This window comes from Populus nigra, chromosome 18 (assembly GCF_951802175.1).
Source record: "Populus nigra chromosome 18, ddPopNigr1.1, whole genome shotgun sequence".
NCBI lineage: Eukaryota > Viridiplantae > Streptophyta > Magnoliopsida > Malpighiales > Salicaceae > Populus > Populus nigra.
In genome coordinates this window covers 10,001-30,065 of record NC_084869.1, presented here as the reverse complement: position 1 = coordinate 30,065, position 20,065 = coordinate 10,001, and the positions used below count along the sequence as shown (strand labels likewise).

The following is a 20,065-nucleotide window of genomic DNA, read 5'->3' as shown; positions in this document are numbered from 1 at the left end:
ATGGTGTCGGAGGGGTAGTGCGCCGAGGGGACTGCGCGGCTGATCGTGATTTTTAATTTTTTTTGTTTTAAATTAATTATTTGATATTTTTTTAATTATTTTAATATATTAGTATTAAAAATAACAAAGATATTATTTTATTATATTTCTAAAATAAAGAAACTTTGAAAATAAACGCTGACACAATAATTCGAGAGAGAGAGGGGGAGGGGATTTTGAAATGAAAAGAGATGGATGAGTAGTGATTAGGAAGAGGCGTTCCATCATTACGTGATTTGTTTTGATTATAATTGTGAACTAATTTTCCATACCCATTTCTTTCTTTCTTTAACAACAGTACTACTGCCGGAAGGAATTCTGGGATTCTCCTTTTATTATTATTATTATTATTATTATTATTATTATTTGGATTGTTTTACGTCTCTCCTCCGGCAAAGGAAATTAAATTAAACTCTTCTCTTTCACGTCTTATTTTAACGTTGCGGGTAAGTTTTCAATTCCTTCCTTCTTTTTAAACATTTATTTCTTTCTTTATTTATATACGGCAATCATTACATGGGAGAGATTGCCCTCTTTTGCTCGGCTTGCCTTATCGCATCAAGATCCCCTCCCCAGTTCTGAATCTGTCCTTCATACTAACACGGCACGTTCGATCAACATTTCATTTATCCATCGATCTATCACCATCAGCTTGCTATGATCTGTTAGCTTTACTATGCTTCTGATGACTCATTAATCCTTCCTTCCCCATTCTCTTATATTTCTTTTTCTCTCCTCTCTTTTTTTTTTAATTTTTTTTCAATTCTCACACGATTCTCTTGTATGTTAATTTGACGAGCAGAGCTACAAATCTATTCCTACCATCATTTGTTCTTGCTCCTCCACCACACCCACATTTCCGTTCTTTGTTTTTTTCCTTCTTTTATCAAAGTTAATCCTCTTGTTTACCTCTAACCCCAAAAAAAGAGAAGAGTAGGGAAGGGAATTGCGGTTTTATCGTCTTGATTTAGGGTCATATACGCCACCCACCGGGATCTCAAAGTTGGATTAGCACCATGGATATGCATGGTAATTCTCACCCTGATTCTGGAAAACTAGAACAAATTATTTCCCAGTTTCTATTGAAGAGCTTGCACATCATCTTGGACTCAAGAATCCCTTCTCTTCATCCCCATGATCGCAGCAGGGAACTTTCTTCCACTTCTCGTGTCAAAAAGAGCGACAAATGGTTCAATTTAGTTCTCGGAGACCGCCCTGCTGCTCTCGATAACTTGAATTTTTGGCACAGAAATCTCACGGATCCCATGATAATTGATGTACTACTTGTTCGCCAACCGTCTACTCCGTCTACATCCATGGACAATTTGTATGCTGGGACATCTGTGGAGACAGTTATAGAGAGGTGGGTTGTTCAGTATGAGTCCCTGCGGGTTATGCCTCCCCAGACCGGTGAAAATTCTGCCTCTTACAAGAAGACATATAAGAAGTCCATCATACTTTTACGCTCTCTTTACTCTCATATGAGGCTTCTCCCCGCATACAGGGTCTTTCGCCAGCTAAGCTCATCTACTCAAACTTACAATTTCCATATCATTTACAAAGTTTCTTCATTTTGCGAACCGTTCTCCAGGGCTGATGAGGAAGTAATGAAGGAGCTCAGTTTTGTCCCCGTTGAGGCCCTTCCTGGCCGCCTTTGTGTATCTGTGACCTATCGTTCGACACTATCTGATTTCAAGCTTGAGCCCGTGACACCGATGACACCAAAGATTATAATGGACTATGTCGGTAGCCCTACCACAGATCCTCTTAGGTCTTTACCCTCTTCAGAGAAGGGCGTGGGTGCTACGTCCTTTCTATTGAGAGGAATGCAACCACATGTTTCTTCTCCTTTTCCACGCCCGCATAGCTGGACAAGCGGCTTCCATAGAGCAGCTCATATGGTGAACCAACCAGTTGGTGGATCTCCGCCAGCTTATCGCACATCTCGCATGCCATGTGATTTTCCGTCCCCCTCTAATGATATTTACGGTCATAGAGTCCAAAACTACAGACCATCAACTCCTCAAAAGGCCAATTATCATGATGAGTACCAGCTTTCTCCTCCATTCTCATCATCTATGTCCCCTTCTACGCCAACGCACTTCTACAACGGTAGTCCTGTCCTAGCTCGTGATACTTCAGAAACTGCACCCGTTTCTATTCCACTTCCTATATCAGGCGGCAGAAGTTCGAGATACCTTTCTCCTAACTTTTCTGATTCAAGTAGGCATTCTCTTCCACCTTTATCTCCCAGAAGCACAAGGCATGATTCATCATCACAGGAGTCTCCTTCTGGAATTCGATCAATCAAGAAATTAGAAGCTATAAGGTTTGCAGAGTTAAACTCTGGCAATGTAAATCATTATTCTGGTCAGAAGGTAGTCTCTGCTCTCACCAATCTGTTTTTAAGTGGTTTTTTTTCCTGCTTGAAAACTTCAGCCATCAAATTATATTTTAACTGGTGTCTCTAATTTCTATTCTTTTTAGTTGTTAAAAGATAGCAAAGATGATTCAGGGCGGTTCTCAGGGTTGTTATCTTCCAGTGGCTCTCCACGCGTTGGTTTTTCCAGAAGTTCAAGTAGATTATCTTTCCAAGATGACTTAGATGATGATGATGATTTCTCGTGTCCTTTTGATGTTGATGATGTTGATACATCAGATTCTCATGCCAGGTACTTTGAAATTGCAGGCATAAGTAGTGTTTACCTAACTGTATATGGAGTGCTTAACTATACGAATCCATAGGGTTGGTTTCTATTCCATATTTTATGCACATGTGCATATTTTCAGTATGATCATCTCTTCTATGTTGGCTGCGTGTTTAGTTTGTAATCTACTGCAAAGCCTTGCGAGTGGTCTCTAGATTGCATGGAATTCTTCTTCTGGAAGATAGTTCCATGGTTGCAGTTTGTTGCAGTTTTCTCAGAGTAGTTTTGTTATAAAGTCCATCTATATTGTTGTTTCCTTGTTTAATTTGATGATGATGTGGAATGCTCAATTTGAAATTGCATCTACCTTTGTCAAGGTTCACTCTGTTACTGAATAATTCTTGATAACTAATTAATTAAACTAAATCTGATATCAGTTTCTCCTTGACATCTAGCGCTATGTGCTTCTCCAACATGAAAAATTTAGTGCTGAGTCATTTTCCTCTAGTTGGAGAAGCTTGCCTTAAGTTTTCTAGTGTGTAACTATTGTGATTCCTCGGTTTTACTTGCTGTCCTACCGGAGAAACACCCATTAGCTCAGTATATGGAATTTCTCATCTGCTTAAATGTCAATGCTGCTTCTTATTTAAGGCTAAATTGATTATAAGAAGCTTGAAAAATATCTATCATCCCTTTCTTGCTCAATATGTTCTCATGGTTTTAGATCACAATTGCATGTCACGCAAGAGGGCTTACAGGTTTCACGAGCACAAATTGTTTAAATTCAAGCAAATGGTCCCTGATGTGTGGATTTCATTAAAAAAATAGTTTTCAATGAATCGAGATTGCAAGTTTCATAGAAGAGGCTAAATTACCCGAAATTACCCTGAACTGCGCCCATGAACTTTCATTTTTTTGATTTGAGTGCTATGAACTATTTTTTGGTGAAAAATTGGCCCCTGCATATGTTGTGTTTCTAAACTATTATCAGTAGTTAAAATTAATGGAAAGACCTATTTTTAACCAAAAAATAGTTTGAGGATCTTGGTAGTGTAGTTACCTTTCCTTTATCATCTTGGTTGCTTTGTGATCCTTGTCCTTGATGGCCCCACCACCTCATATATGTGGATCAAAGAAAGCTAGCATGACTTGTTGGCAGTTTGGCACAACTTGCTCCATGATTTCTTCCCTTGATGAAGTTGAGATAAAAGACAACGGGGGATTCATCATTTTGTTTGTGCATTTGCTCAAGTTCATCTGTTTATGACGCTTTTCTTTTCAATCCTGAGACCGAGGCTTAATGTTTTTGCTTCTAGACTGCTCTATGTTTTTTTCATCACCACCATAATCTTATTTTTGTATTTTCTTTTGAGTATACAGTCAGAACCTTTATGGGAAGAAAAACTTGGAGTCCAGTTCCCACACTGCATCAATAGGGAAAAAATCTCAAGATGCAGCCGTTGGTATCCTTGTTCACATGCTGAGGACAGCACCTCCGCTGCGTCAAGATCCAAGCTGTTACTCATCCCACTCCTTGAGGACTAATGTAGAGGAAGGGATGAGCACAGCTTCTGGGTTTTTTTTGCCGAGAAAGACAGCAGATGCGCTGGAAGAGCTCCGGAGTTACAGAGAAATGAAAGACCTCTTGCTCTCTAAGAGTGGAACTCGGGTGGTCAGCAAAGAAGAAGCATAATTGCAGCTGGTTCTGGCAGGTTCATTGTCTTAGAGAGACTTTGATTTGTTAAGGGAAAGGTACACGAGGGAATTGTTCTAATCAAAATAATAAACAGCAGAAGCTCCAACATAACGCTGTTAATCTTACATTTATAACATAACAGATCATTTTGTGGAGAGAGATTAATATATTATGTACATATCAATTCATGATAGAAATTTGTAATGTTGATCAAGTCAATTACCGGATTTAGTGGATGCTGCCTTGTACCCTATCCCTTTCACCACCATGCGCCTGCATACATAATAAATTGTTTAGGGAATGCGAGGAAGGTCTCCATTGTGAACTGTCAAAAAGTTGGGAGAGCTTTGGAAACCCTAAGAAGACAAGTTCTAAGGGAATGGTTGAGCTATAGTTATCAAAACCAGTTTGGATTAGTGGGATAGACCAGGTTTGCTTTTAAATCGTCTAGGAGTTAGACTTTATAAAACCCAAATGATTTAGTATTCTTTTTATTTTTTCTTTTTCAAAACAATATTTCATTAAAAAAAATTAATAAATTGATTTGTTGAGTTAATATGCGATGAGCTTTAGAAATATAAATTTTTTTATTAAAATATAATTTTTTTTATTAAAATCTAAGTCTTGTAACTGTACACGCTATTTAAAATTTATTTTGTTTTATTTTTTATATTATCCTCATTTCCTCATTTTTATGAAATATTTTTAAAAAATAATTTTAATATTAATAAATCAGAGGAGCTACTTCTTATTTATTTTTATACTATTTTTAGATATTAAATTAAATTTTTTACATTTAAATTAGTTTTAAATATAAGACTTTATTAAAAATTTTAAATTGAATTCAATTAAATACTTTGTTAAAAAAATATATTTAAGAACTCTACAAATAATTTTTTATGATAACTCAAGTGAGAGATATCAATATAAATGAAATTGTAAATTAAATTCATCACTTATCTACCAAACAAATAATTTTATTACTTCATATTTTGCGCTTTTTGATTTTTTGGGAACAGAATACATAAATAAATTAAAGCACTATTCATTATCGTTTTAAACATTATTAGGATTATTAATTAAGACAGAAACTAAATTAGTAAACGCCAACACGGAGTGAAGTGGAAGGCGAGCAGTGGGCAGTAGACAGGCATTGGTCCGATGGGGACTGGGACTGGGACTGGGATTAACTAGGGTTTTCTCGTCTTCTACTGAAGTTTTCTTCTACCGCTTTGCCTGTTAGTCTTCTCTTTCTGCACTGCTGTGCTGATGATATATCCTATTCTTCTTTGGTTGCTTCAAAGTTTCACAGTAATTGCTGCCTGGTACACCATAATCATATCATGCAATGCAGAATGGAGAGAATATAATTAAAGAAGAAAAAAAAGATGGATTCTTCTGTAAATTGTCCCTTTTGTCATCTAACCCTTCCTCCGTCACAACTTCAAAGGTAAATATTCCCTTTTCCTTTTCTTTCCTTTTTTTTTTTGTTGATAGATTGTTTAAAAAGCATTTGATTTGATTATGCACAAATGGCAGGCATGCCAACAGCCACTTTGACGAGGATGATGGTGTTGCTGAAAAGGATGAGCAACTTGCAAGGGACCTGGAATTGGCCCAGCAACTTTCTATTCCGCCCCCTTCTTCTACATTCACACTCCAAGAGAACAACACCATGGATGAAAAGATTTCTTGTTTGATTGCTTTGCAGTATAGGAGCTCCTTTTACCATGTCAAATCCCCTGGTGGTTTGATCTCCTTGTTGTCCAACTGTTTCGAATTAGATGCTGATACCAACACCACTGTCTTATTGTCTGGATATGTTGACCATTTTCAGAGCTTGGCTTCTGAAGATGCTGGCTGGGGTTGTGGTTGGCGTAATATCCAAATGCTTAGCTCCCATTTGCTTTCCCATAGACATGATGCCAGTGAGCTTTTGTTCGGTGGCTCTGGTTTTGTCCCTGACATTCCGTTTCTTCAGAGATGGCTTGAGATTGCCTGGGAAAAAGGTTTTGATGCCCTTGGCTCTCATCATTTCAACAATTCTGTCTATGGTTCTAAACATTGGATTGGAACTACTGAATGTGCTGCCATTTTTCGCTCTTTTGGCCTTCGTGCTAGGATTGTAGATTTTGGCCCTAAGGAATTGCAAAGCTTTTTTCTTTCCGTTCCTGGTACCAGTCTTACCCCACCTGTTGTGACAGCCAATGCCAGTGACAAGAGAAAAGCCTTTCAGGTTTATGGACCCATGGATAGATATTTGGTGGGACGAAATAGTGATGTTTCACAGCTAGACTCCATTGTGAATGGCCAGTCTCAGTCCTCTACCAATTACATGGCTGGTGGAAGTGATCATTCTATGACAAATAGATTTCCGAGGAAGAAAGAGGGTCATCAGGTTCTCCTCGACTGGGTTTGGAATTATTTTTCAGAGGAAAGCTTAACCACGTCTGTCCAAAATCGACAAGTTGTCATCACCAACAGAGTGTAAGCTATTCTTTCCATGCATCTTATTTTTTGCCTTATGGTTTTATCAAATAGGAAAATTGTGATTCTGGAATTGATTCAAGTTGTTGACAACATCAACGAGCAGACCCTTGTACTTTCAACATGATGGTCACTCAAGAACTATTGTTGGGATTCAATTCAGACGTCAACAGAATGGAGTGCCGCAGTACAACCTCTTAATTTTGGACCCTGCTCATGTAAGTAATAAACCTCCTGCGTTTTTTGGCTTGATTATTGAACATATAATAAAGGACATTAAAATATTCAAAAGCTTCAACATGCTTCCCTATTGATGTCTTTCTGTAATTATTCGTATGGGAATTTGGGCTGGTATGTGCATTGAACCTTGCATCTCATCCATTTACTAGAATAATTTTTTGGTTCCATCTTTTTTTCCTCTTTGGCCTTAATATTACCATTGAACCCAGGAAAAATAATGTTCTTTCTACCATCCCTCAAATATCATGAGGTTTGAGCTAAGCTAAAATTCTAGCATTTCTATCTTGATACATTTCTGCTAAGAAACTGCTTGTCACATAAATTGTGGTAAGGACATTTTTTTTTTTTGGAAAAAGTTAATTGTTGTGGGAAGGACATGAATGCTATAATTTGTGGTTTTTTAAATATTTGATCCAAATGAAAAAAGTTCAGTTTGGAAATGTTTGTTTTGTATAGACAGGAAAATTGAGATTGTCAAAATGGTGCATATATTTTCTTGTGATTTCTACTATATTTATCTGGTTTTATTCTGTATTGCAAAAATAGAGAACTGTAGCTCTAGAAAGATCACTTAGGGAAAATGCTGGATGGAAGAAGCTAATAAAAAGAGGAGCTCACACATTGAAGAAGCCCCAATACCAGGTTCTACTCCTCTAGTCAACCTATCTTTTCTCTTGTTATTTCTCGTGGAAGCTTCAATTAGGATTTTTTTTCCTTCCTTTTTCTTTCCAGTTGTGCTACATTGATCCTGGGATAGCAATTGGAGAGGAGATGGAGCAGCTCAAGAAAATAGATAGTGTCTTCATTGAATTTTAGAAGAATATTTTGAAGTTTTCTGCCTCTCTTTTATCCTTGTCCATTGGTAATTAAATCTCATCCTTCTCTCTTTGATGATGAAAATGAAAACATGTGCATCAACATCATGCTTTGACTTGTATTTAGTATATACTGTTCACGCAGCAAAGTGACTTAAATGTATTTAGTATATATTGTTCACGCAGTAAAGTGACTTGTGTGATGGAAGAGGAATATCAATTTTCTGTCGAGTTCTGGAACTGGTATAATCTCGAATGTACTCCGTCAGATGCCACTATTAAAGCTGAGTGGCTACCCATCTCAACAATCTCACCTTTATTCTTTACGGCTAGTGTATGAGTTTTTAACTGTAGAAAGCCTGTGTGCAACTGTAATTTTTGTGGTTGTGTACGAGCCCCTGTTGTCATTCAGGTTTAGAGATCCCAAAACACTCAATATGAATCGTTCAGGCTCAGTTTTAAGGGCATTCGTTGCTTCATTTAGGAGCAAATTGCAGGCCTTTTTAGGAGGGTTCTAGTAATGGCTATCCTTTGCTTTTGTCCACCCGAAAGCTGGCAGCCCTTCTATCATATCCATCAGGCAAATTACAAACAAACTAGTGTATATTCGCCTCCCTCGATAGCTTCGCTATTTCGGTTTCAGAAGCCCCTTCATTCCCATAGATGATATTGTCTCTGATTAAGTCCCCAGTTTTCGCCTCCCTTGATACCTTCCCACCCACGTTGTCTCCCTAACTTTGTCAGACTTTATTCTCTCATATCCTTCTTTACAATTATAAGCTTTCCTTCCCTAGGGTCATCGAATCTTAACAAAAGGGCCAAAACTGAGAACTTTCCTGATCCACTTGGCCCTGCAAGTGCCACCTTTAATCCAGCTTCAATTTGTAAGCTGAAGTTGCGGAGAACTTTCACTTCTGGTCGTAGTGGGTAGTAGAATTGGATGTTCTGAAATTCAGTTCTCCCCATGATCTTTTCAAGATCTGGGCTCTTAGGAACATAAGGTTCAATTTCGGTCTCCCTTTGAAGGGTTTTGAATGCAGGAGTCAGTACACCAATGAAAGAGATGACAACGGGGATGAATGTCTATAATTCTGTGATTGAAGGTACTGCGAGGGAGAAAATCTGGTATGATCTTATGCCATCTTCGAAGGTGGCTTGATGTTTATCAACTAAATGTGTGGGCAGAGCAACGGCATGAGCAATATTCCATGAACAAGGGGAGACGACCTGAATGAACCCACACTCAATAGATGCTCCTCCTCATTGGATTTTCTCTTGGCTTTCTTGAGAATTTGTTCTTCACGGCAAAATGATGCAATGGTTTTATTGTTGGCTGTGGGCTCGGAAGCAAGTTCAACAAGTTCGCCATGCTCTTGGTGGCATCTCTGAGGTCTTGTTCATGTTCTGCATAAAACATGTCAAGGGCCCAGGGATAGGAATTTAATTAGAAAATGTTTTTTTATGGGTATATAGCTGAAAATAAAGTTAATATCCATGCATTATGAATCCAGATTCGAATTTCGCATGTATACGGAATAGGCTCCTGCTAACTAAAATTGTGAATATACGACAGACAGCACTGACACTGATTCCTCCCAGGTGGCATCTAAATACAATATTCCCAAATGTATATAGAAAATAAATTTATTTTTAATATTCTCCCGAAAAATATTTAATAAAACAAGAATTTTAATATTTTAATAAAAAATAATAACTCAAAATGTATTATTTTCCAACTAATTTTTTTAATATATCCAGAGACCATTTCCAACTTATTTTTCATTATATCACTAAACATATTAATATATTTTACTAAAAAAATATTTAACAATGTTATATGCCTATAATATTATATTTAAAATATTCATATTATATGTATAGTTATATTTTATAAAATAAACTATATATAAATATATGATATAACAAATTCTTTTCCCCTCCTCATCCTTGCACTTTTTATATCTCATTCTTTTATTGTAAGTGATCAAATAGTTACATTTATATATTTATGTGTGCGCACGCGTGCATGTGTGTGTGTGTGTGTATATTAATATTAGATAAACTTAAAAACAAAATTAAAAAATTTAAAAGTGATTTTTTAATTTATTTTTCATGGCATAGTCAAACATTGAAAAATATTTTATTTTTCATGACATTGCCTAACATAAAATAATCAACTTTTCATGAATAAACTTTTCATAAAAATTACTTAAAAAAACTATATTTCAGGAAACATACGAGACTTTACTTTTATTATGGTTTTTTCTTTGTTCCTCACTACGTCAAATCACGAAAAAAAAAAGCCCAAGGAAATTCACTACCATTGGCACTATGGATTGGCACAACTTTCCTTGCTAGCATTTTCTTGGAGCGAGCTTGATAGTAATATGCTATCCAAGTATTTTTTGAACTATTTATTAAATAAAATAATTAATTGCATTGAATTATTGTTATTTGATATTTATTTAACTTATAATTTGTAGATTATTTGGACGCCTTACTCGAAAGAAAGATTGATCATTGCTCCAATTATCTGCACTTGCGGGATGTATATATGGACAACAATGTTCCTGCTAGTATGTTTTGAGATGGTTGAGCTACATCGCCTGGATTGGGTAATGTGATAGTTCGACTACAAACAACGCATTCCAGTCAATATCAACACGAGTGATGCTTTGTACTCTATTACTTGTAGGGGTAAAATCGATGATTATGATTGGTTAAGTCGTTATAGTGCTTATGTATCACAATGAGATACACAAAAAAATAAGATATTTACATAGATGCATCATATAATTATTGACGATGATTATATGGTTTGGTACATAAATATAACACGACATATCATTACTCTGGATCTCAAGAAGGTTTCTCCACTTAGATATATGCAGTACAAGCAACATGCCCAATAGATTCAATATCACATAACTAATAAAGTTTTTTTATGATTAATATATGTTAATCGTTGAGTTTTATGTATTTATATTTTAATTTAAGATTAATTTTTTATTAATGTTAGGTTGATTTCTTGTTACGGGAGGGTCAAGAAACCGTATCTCATCTTTGTAATATGACGAAGAAAGTAAAGTTTACACCGTAGCATCCAGATGATTAAATATTTGCCACATTGGATTTAAAATCTTTGGAAAAAAGCTAACTCTTGATGATGTCATGGCAGAGAACGGGGCCACTCAAACACTATGATTTTATAAATATTTTTCAGGCTTAAAACATGAAAATAACCCAAAATCTTATAGTAGCCAAAATGGTTTGATCGTTTTGGATACGATCCAACTGTTTTTCAAAACGGTCTTCTTGAGAATATTACTGTTCAAAAAGACGACATTTCATTAATGTTGTGGTTATAAACCGCGACATCAGTTGTTGCAGTTATGAAACACGACATGTATCTAATGTCGTGTTCATGAACTATGATATTATTGAGATATCGCGTTTCTAAACTGCGATATCTTCAAACTGTGTTATTTTGCCCAAACATTTTTTATTTTGTGCTATTTCAATATTTAATTATATTTTGGGTGCTAATTACCCAATTTATCCTATATATTTGGTAAGCAATATAAATAAATAATACAAAAATTCAAAGATTGGAAAGAAAGAAAGAAGATCAAAGGCATATATAAAGCAGAGAAGAAAAGACTGACGCATGGTTTATTAATGAATTCCAAATCAGCCTTTTCTCTATTATAAATAAAAGCAGAGAACAAAAACAATACGTATCTAAGGGACAAATTGTTCAGTTGACACACAAAATTAAAATAAGTAGGGAAGTAACACATTAGCTAAAAAAAAATAGCGTTATTGCATATTTTTATATATTACTATTGAGAACTACAATATTTAAATTGATATGACGGTTGAAAATATATATAAAAAATAATTGATGTATCAATTTTATTTTGTATTTTGGAATTGTTGTTGTGCTTGGATTGCTATCTAGGCAGGTGGACTTGCGAAGCAGGTAGGATATAAACACAACGATGCACATCTTCTATAAAACTTTAAATTTTTTTTTATTTTTTTTAATATTTTAAATTATTTTAATGTGTTAATATTAAAAATAATTTTTTAAAAATAAAAAAATTATTTTAATATATTTTAAAATAAAAAACACTTTAAAAACAATAAACAAACATACTTTACCTGTTAAGGTTTATGCGTTTTGGGCTTGTTGTAGGAGAAATAAGGGGGTTTAACGGTCTTTTCAGCCTCTTGGATCAATTTGGACCATTTCTTCACAGCAGTGAGCTCTTAATACTGGGCCCTTGAAGCCTAGTAATATCATAAACAATACCATTTGTCTTTTGAATATGAGAATCGGTGCGTTGCTTCGTTGGGGTCACCCCAAGACCACCCCAGGTTAATTGATTAATTAAATAATAGCATTTATATCTACAGCACAATCATCTAATCAATGCATATTTATGTGCTTAAATAAAAAGGTGGCTGTCGTTTTTTCCGTGTCTGGGTAGAGATATCGATCAGTATTTGTTAAATGCCACGATATTGCACGTAGGCAAGGTAGCTAGAGGTGGGAACCGGAAATGAATATCTTATTTGATGGCAATAAATGTAGAAGTCAAGCCGAGCACCAGACAAGCTCACCTCACCATCAAAGTGTAATAATAAAAATAAATAAATAAATACTAGTATTAGAACGGAGCGGGCCACGATTGGGGATCCAGCGTATCAATCCCCAATTAATTATGTGTAAATAAATTAGTACTTTAATGAGTATCATTTAATTTAATGTGATCAGATCCACAGAGTTGATTTTTGCTATAAAAAAACCATAAATGAAAGTAAACGTTGACAGTGCGGGGAATGGGAAGAAAGGGAGGCCCATTCCACATCTTCACACCTCAGCGCCAGTGCAACGTGCAGTTCAGGTGACATTCGGTGCGGTCATGGTTGGCCTACTTTTCCACTGTCCGGATCCTTTTTTCTGACTTTTCCAGGTTAATCGGATTCAATGCAATCGTAGCCAAGACAAAAAAAGAGCTCCCCCCCCCCCGGCAGAGATAGAAATAAATGCTTCCTGCCTAGCTGTAGCAAAAGCACACATCACGAGTGTACTGGAGAGTTTTTTCCAATTCTAGCACAGTGAGGTAATATGTTTCCAAACTAACACTGTTCAAATAATAATTCCCAATCGGTGATTAATACACGCACATAACACATGCGCATTTCAAATTCTTGTTCTCCTGCAAATTAATTCATCCCTTCAAGAGTTTACATTCATGTTTTATATATAAAAAATTAATGGTCATGAGATAAACAAAAATAATCCAATGATCATAAAAAAAAAATGACACAAAAAGAGAAAAAAGATGAGAGAAAAAAAGAAGAAAAAAAAAAAAAAAACACTAAAAGATACAAGAGAGCTATGATGATATTATCAATACTATAAAAAAGATATTGATAAATTAAATCTATAAATAATATAGAAAATTAACTTTAAAATTGACGATGAAACTCCAATAAATAAATATATTATTGTTTTTAAACAATACATGTAGCTCTCACTAGCTTTAAAGTTATTTTCTGTATTTTATTATAATTGGAAATATGATATGTCCTGTTTTTTTTTTCCTTCCTTGTTTTTTGTGCATTGTTATTTTTTTATATATTAATTGAATTATTTTTTATTTATTTTATAGCTATTGATCCTTTATAAAATATGAATGTTTACTTAATTTGCCGGATAAAGAAAATTTAAGCTGCGGCATATGATATGTGCACGTATTAACATGTGCTAGTTTGTGAATTATTTTCTTAATTGTGCTGTGAAAAACTCTGTACTGGACTGGACTCAGTAGTATTTAATATATATTTATTACAGAAGGAGCGAGTGGCTATCAAGTACTCGCTTGACTCAAAAGCCAGAGAGATTAGCTCGGCCTCAACTAATCCAAGCTACATCTCTCTCGAAGTGGAATGGCATCCCCTACTCCCTCCCTCCTTAGCCAAATACCAATGGAAAATCAGAAACAAGAATTGTTGCCCGATGAGGAGGAGCAAGTGCTGTCTCTTCAAAGGCATTGCAGCAGCAGCGACGACGACGGCGGCGGCAACAACAACAACACAACTTCTGCAAACACTGCTCTGCTCGTTGATATTTTTTCTACCAATGGTAATGAAAATGCAAATGAAACTAGAATTAGTAGCCTTATCAGCAGCAGCAGCAATAACAATCTTAACGAGGACTCAGAGACTCCGAAAGTAGGAGTATCATCACCCTGTACTGTATCTCCGCATAAACACAGTGGGGATGATGATAAGGACAAGGATGAGAGTGAAGAGAGAGCCCATCACCTAAACAGCGTTTACTTTGACCAACACCATGGTATGCTACTCCTCAATCTTATCAACATTTCTCTTCTCTTCTCTTCTTCTCTGTCCATTCCACCACCTTCCACTTAATTTTACTTAAGATATTATTGCTTAAACTCTCTTCTTCTCCTCTTCATCTTCGAAAGTAGATTATTCTTTTGATTTCAATTGTTGGATTAATTGCAATCTTCAAAATCTCCCTTCCTTTTCTTTTCTTTTCTTTGTGGAGTTTTATTTTGGTGCCTGGTGTATGTGTCATTACATTTCCTTTTGTTTCGCTGAAGGAATATGGAAATGTCACCACTGCAATTGGACCTACTGCGTTGGAACTCCCTGTTTTGATCATAAAGAGTGCTCGCACACGCACACGCACACTCACACGCACAGCCTCATAAATCTCAAAAATTTTAATCAACAGCAACCATGTTTGGTTTTTGGAACTAAAGGTTAGTAGAAGCCAAACATTTCTCAGCAGTGGAGTGCTACTTTCACTTACTTTTAGTGAAACTGCAAATATTTACAGTGCCCTTCACTCCTATGATTTATTCCAGCATGCTGCCTTTTCTATTCCATGCCAAGAAAATGTAGAATAAGATTTAGTCAATCAGCATCCTATTTGCACCCTGGTCCCAATTCAGTAATGTTCTCGCAGGATGCCTACTTTTGTGAGATATTGAATGGTTGATTCGGAATGAATGGAGCGACTACTCGTGCTTCGTGTTACCAAAATCTGCCTATCTGTGGATATCAAATTCAAGATTATTGCAAGCAGTCATAAGAAATTCAATTATGAACTGATAACTGATATTTCCACTTGGCACTCATTATCGTGAATTTGCTACTTCTGCATGATCCTACACTATTCTTCAGATATCTTCTTGTGTATCGAAATTGTAATTGTGCATATATTTTATTGATCCATGTTCTGCTAATGAAATGCTCGCCTTCTGCATGAATGCAGGTGCTGATTCCATTAATGGAGCTTCTGGCGTGAACTGTGGTGGTGTTACATGTTCTGTTTTGGACACAAGTCCCAGATATGCGGAAGTCCTTGTAAAGAATTCTGAGATTCAGAAAAGTCTAGTCAAGGATGACAACCTTCAATTAGGGGAAAATATGGATAATGAAGGGTTTTCTGGTTCAGGTCTTACACCTTTAGAAGACACATTCGAAGAACACAATTTTAAATCAAAACCTTCTGACAGTGAAACTAGAGTAGTTGGAGATTTGGACTTGATAGAAGAAATAGACCAGGAAATGACAGAATTCGATGTTGAGAAGGTGTTAGAGAAGCAGAATACACATGATTTGTATTGCCCTAACTGTAATTCCTGTATTACAAGAAGGGTTATCCTTCGTAGAAGAAGATGGAAGAATCGAAATGCACGTCGTAAACCAAAACACGCCAAAGTTGACACAATTGTTCCCTCTGAATCGAATGGCAATTCTACCTATTCAGATGCCAATTCTGCTGATTCAGCCAGTGGTCCGGGTCATGATATAGCTAACATTTGTTCAAACGATAGCCCAACATCTGCAGTCGATGATCATAATTGCGATAGAGAACCAGATGTATTCAGATGCTTATCATGCTTCAGCTTCTTTATTCCTGCAGGTATAGTAGTGATCCCTACTCAGTGAAGAATATGTCATTATGTTAATCCTTTTATTATCTTTGGCATGGTAGCTTGTAAGAACGATGATTGATCTATGTGTGCTTCCTTGCTTAATGATTTTTTGGGAGGTGCTGCTTCAAATGTCTTAATATACCTATATATGGATATTATTGCTTCGAATGAACATCAATTAGCAACCTATCAAACACTAGATGGTCGTGATAAGAAATAGAAGAGTCCTTATTAAGTGAGTTGATGTCTGCACACATCACCAAGGCTTAGTCTGTTAATTTATTCTTCAAGGTATGGTTTTTTTTATCTTGTCAAAGGTGAGTTTGTTATTCTAAACTACATATCATATGAACACATTTTTTTTTGTTCTTTGTTGTTCAATGCTTGCAACTTATGTTTCACTTTATTCAAAATGAAACTTGTCACAAACATGTTCGGATCCTAAGATTTTTCGAATCTAAGTCAAGTTGACGCAGTCTTTGCTTTGCTAGTGATTCAACATTTTTTGAAAATGCCTTGTTGTTTCCACATGAAAAAAAAACTCATGTTATTATTGCTTTTTAATATGACGGTATTAAGTTTTGTTTAATGAATATATTTCTTTGCTGATCAAAGGAAAAGTTGATGATGAGTGTGTAACATGCTCTGCCATTTGGCTGATGATGATGAGTGTTTGAGGGTAATTATCTTCGTTTGTTCTTTCGTTTCTTTTTCCATTTTATTGGTGCGTGAGATGCCCACCAATTTTGAGTAGTCTTCATTTCCTGATGGATTTTCAATTTTTCAGACTGAGGCTATCATTCTAAAAAGTTCTCATCAATGAATAAGGATCCATTCTTGACTTATTCATACTATCAAGGGCCATATCTGCTCTGAAAGATGAACTCTTTTGTTAAATTATACAGGGAATGGTTTTAAATTGTTTCGGGTATCATCCACTGAGAATGAAAATGTTCAAGATCCTCAGAAGATATCAACAGCCAACACAAATTGGTTCTTCTCTATTTTTGCAACTCATAAGAGGAAAACAACCACTGAGCAAGGTAGTTATTTTGCACACAACATACTCATTAGCGCAATGATTTTTGCATAAGACATTTTATGTTGTTCAGGATTTTTCCCTGTGCCTTTGAATGCTTGCTCTAAAATTCTAAACATGTCGTTGCTTGTTTGAAAAAGGTTTCATGCTCTCGTTTGCACGAAGTTCTTGATTCTATGTATTTTGACGTGCAATGATGTTAGCATCTTGTTTCTTATTAACTTTCAGCATGGCCTACTGTTGTTACTTTTAACGGGTTGATGCTTGAGAGTTGGGACTGGGGAAAGAGAGATTGTTAGGTACTCTTGGAAATGCCGTCTTTTTATCAAGATTTAGCAACAATGATATTGTTAAAGTAAGATGACATTTCCAGGAGCACTTAATAATATTTAATCGACTGTGAAATTGGAACAAGCCAGATCACAATATCTCATGGTTGCAAATTGCTGAACTTTACAATTGAGGTTTAAATTTGCATTTCTACTTAAAGATGTTGTCTCTAGGAATGTTAGTTTAGAACCTTTGGCATCATCAATATGCTATGCTTGTTTCTCTCACAATTATATGTTACTAGAAGTATGCAATTTATTGACAAATTGATTCCAACCGAACTTAATTACACATCATTCCTAATGAGACCGGCTGAGACTATGCCACCAGGTAGTTGTGTGCAGATGTTGAAACCTATATGAATGCGAGGATTTTCAGACCACAGGAATGCTTAGTTGATATGCTGTCGCAGGTAATGCTGCAGTGGACCATACTCAAGTACGTGGAATGAATCAGGACGCCTCATCAGGCTTCCCTAACAATTTTACATCCTCAAATGGAAATGATCATTCTGTAATGCCACATGCTGAAAGAACTATAGTCAAAACGGGAGAACATCCAGAAAGTTCTTATTCTAAGCCTCACCAAAGTGGAGCAGAATCTCTGAATCCTTCAACAATGGAGCCTTTATTGCTTGATAAATCACCACAAGGAATAAACCTGAAGTCCAATTTGACATCTAGGAATGGGATACTTGCAGATCAAAATGCTCCTCTCCTTTCTGTTGATTTACCATCGGTTGAATCCTCTTCAATTGCAGGAATATTAAATAATATGGGAGGTGCATCTCTTAAACCTGGAATGGGGATTGTAAGTTCTTCAAGGGAAACAAAATTCAATGAAACTGCATTGATCAGTGCTAGAGAGAAATCAGGTGATGCAGCTGGAAACTCAGGTATGACAGAACTTTAAGTTCCCATTTTAAAAGAATGAGGAGTCGGCAGATGATTTGGGCAGACGCTTTTTGGTTATTTGATCCATGTTATTGTCCCTCCTAATTAGACTTCACTCCAGTAATATTTCATTTTGTGAATTTCTTGCTGGTGGGATTGGGAAGCTCTATGGTCTTGTCTTTTCTTGAGTTATGAATATAAGCCTGTATGTGTTGTTGGTCAGTCTAATGCTAAATCTACATGCCGGAGAAAAATATCATACCATGGATTTTCGCTTTACCACATTATATGGCTAATCCTATTTAATCTGAGCGAGTTGTGTTTCAATGTGCAAGTGCAATTTCTTTGTTTGATGTGTCTGCACATGCATGATTGTGTTCTCATCACATTTGTGCTCCAACTGTCTGCGTACCCTTTCTATTTTTTTGTTGCTTCAGCAGTAATTTGACCATGGGAACACTAATACACCATACTACATTTTTGCTGTGCAATCTTGTGCAGGTGGGTCTTTAATGAACCATGCTATCATGGATACTGTTCAACTGTTACCATACTCTTCAGGTAGCATGGAAGGTCTAAAGGAAAATGCACCGTTTAGACCTCAAGGTGGAGTGAATCCTCCAGAGTATTCAACTTCCAAATCTTTAATCCCTGAGCAGTCAGAGATACAAATAGAAGAGAAATTCAACATGGAAAAAGGGAATGAAAAACCTTTACAAAATGGCCAGGCCTCGTCAACACAAGGAACTTCATTGTCCTCTCAATTATATTCTGAAGGAGGATTTATAAATGATGCTGCTTTGAAACACCATGAAGTAGGAAAAGGTTCTCTAAATTCTTTGAGCCAAGGAACCTCAAGGCCTGAAAAAGAGAAAGTCAATATAGGAGAAAATGAAGTTAATGCTATGGAAAACAAAAATATAGGTATGCACAAGACTCAGGGGTCTTGAAATCCTCTCTCATTTGAATTGGACAGGTTTTCATTATTGTAACTTGATTCTGCTGTCAAATTTTATTCTTAGAATATGTTTTTTTCCCTTAACGCCAGAGATCAACTGCCGGTCGAAATTCTTGCACTATCATTTGTTACCTGAGTGATTGTTTGAAGATATGATGCAGGGAATGATGTCATAGTCACCATTGAAAAGGAGCCACCAAAACGTGGAGATTCTGAGATTGTCTGTATTGATTCAGTGGAACCTACAAGCTTGCTGAACAGTGCGAACCAGACAAATGCGAGTGAACGAAAAGGTGCTGGAGTAGGTGAATCCTGGCAATGGGAGATTTTAAAAAGCATTGTATATGGTGGTTTAATAGAATCAATTACAAGTCTAGGTGTAGTGTCTTCTGCTGCTGGTGCTGGTGCCGGAACTTGTAAGTATCAAATTTTTTTTTATCTCTAAATTATACTCTTATCGTACTGATTTATGAAGACATTCAATCTAGTTTTATCTCCTTTTGAATTAAATTGCTACATTTTTAATGTGCTTCTGCTTTTATTTGGTGCAAGGAACCTGTGTAACCAATCTGTGTTCTGAAGTTTGTGAACACAAGCTTCCTTCCAACAAATTTTATTTCACGTCTCGTATTTCTTGTCATTGCCTCTTTCGAGTTCAGTAGAAATACATATTTGATCAGTAACAGCAACTGGTGACTTTGTTAACCTGCGTTTTCTACAGTGAACATTATAGCACTTGGCTTGGCAAATTTGATAGGAGGGCTTTTCATAATTGGTCATAATGTGAGTAAGCTTCCCTGTCAGTCCTTGTTTAAAAAATCCATGCATACGAAATTCAATATGTAGTAGAAAGGGCTATAATTAGGCTTATATTTTGCTTTTATTAGTATACAAAAAATATCAAACACGTTAAGATATAAGAGGGCTGAGCCTGAGGT

The 20,065-nt window shown here is 36.0% G+C and overlaps 3 protein-coding genes across 4 annotated transcripts in view; all 3 read left to right on the top strand.

Annotated features, from left to right (window-relative positions):
* The first annotated feature begins 375 nt into the window (after positions 1-375).
* LOC133678491 (autophagy-related protein 13a-like) lies at positions 376-4,619 on the top strand. Its single transcript, XM_062100794.1, has 3 exons — positions 376-2,417; positions 2,527-2,711; positions 4,068-4,619. The coding sequence occupies exons 1-3, from the start codon at positions 1,056-1,058 to the stop codon at positions 4,378-4,380; spliced, it is 1,860 nt and encodes a 619-aa protein (XP_061956778.1). The 5' UTR covers positions 376-1,055; the 3' UTR covers positions 4,381-4,619.
* Positions 4,620-5,236: 617 nt separating this feature from the next.
* Positions 5,237-8,139, top strand: LOC133678492 (uncharacterized). The gene is made up of 5 exons (XM_062100796.1): positions 5,237-5,833; positions 5,923-6,870; positions 6,977-7,088; positions 7,657-7,752; positions 7,843-8,139. The coding sequence occupies exons 1-5, from the start codon at positions 5,772-5,774 to the stop codon at positions 7,924-7,926; spliced, it is 1,302 nt and encodes a 433-aa protein (XP_061956780.1). The 5' UTR covers positions 5,237-5,771; the 3' UTR covers positions 7,927-8,139.
* Positions 8,140-13,789: 5,650 nt separating this feature from the next.
* Positions 13,790-20,065, top strand: part of LOC133677907 (uncharacterized) — a 6,969-nt gene continuing 693 nt past the window's right edge. The window contains exons 1-8 of one of the 2 annotated variants that reach the window (XM_062100042.1): positions 13,790-14,292; positions 14,564-14,725; positions 15,241-15,894; positions 16,813-16,950; positions 17,689-18,171; positions 18,671-19,093; positions 19,289-19,543; positions 19,849-19,910. In XM_062100042.1, coding sequence (XP_061956026.1) covers positions 13,884-14,292; positions 14,564-14,725; positions 15,241-15,894; positions 16,813-16,950; positions 17,689-18,171; positions 18,671-19,093; positions 19,289-19,543; positions 19,849-19,910 — 2,586 coding nt within the window. In that variant the 5' untranslated portion in view covers positions 13,790-13,883. The remainder of the gene's footprint in view (positions 14,293-14,563; positions 14,726-15,240; positions 15,895-16,812; positions 16,951-17,688; positions 18,172-18,670; positions 19,094-19,288; positions 19,544-19,848; positions 19,911-20,065) is intronic. The other variant, XM_062100043.1, reaches the window with a different exon arrangement.

Coding starts and splice junctions, on each gene's coding strand:
- LOC133678492 (XM_062100796.1), top strand. CDS start 5,772: ATGGATTCTTCTGTAAATTGTCCCTTTTGTCATCTAACCCTTCCTCCG. Junction 6,871..6,976: donor GTTGTCATCACCAACAGAGT/GTAAGCTATTCT, acceptor ATCAACGAGCAG/ACCCTTGTACTTTCAACATG. Junction 7,753..7,842: donor TGAAGAAGCCCCAATACCAG/GTTCTACTCCTC, acceptor TTTTCTTTCCAG/TTGTGCTACATTGATCCTGG.
- LOC133678491 (XM_062100794.1), top strand. CDS start 1,056: ATGGATATGCATGGTAATTCTCACCCTGATTCTGGAAAACTAGAACAA. Junction 2,418..2,526: donor ATCATTATTCTGGTCAGAAG/GTAGTCTCTGCT, acceptor TATTCTTTTTAG/TTGTTAAAAGATAGCAAAGA. Junction 2,712..4,067: donor ACATCAGATTCTCATGCCAG/GTACTTTGAAAT, acceptor TTGAGTATACAG/TCAGAACCTTTATGGGAAGA.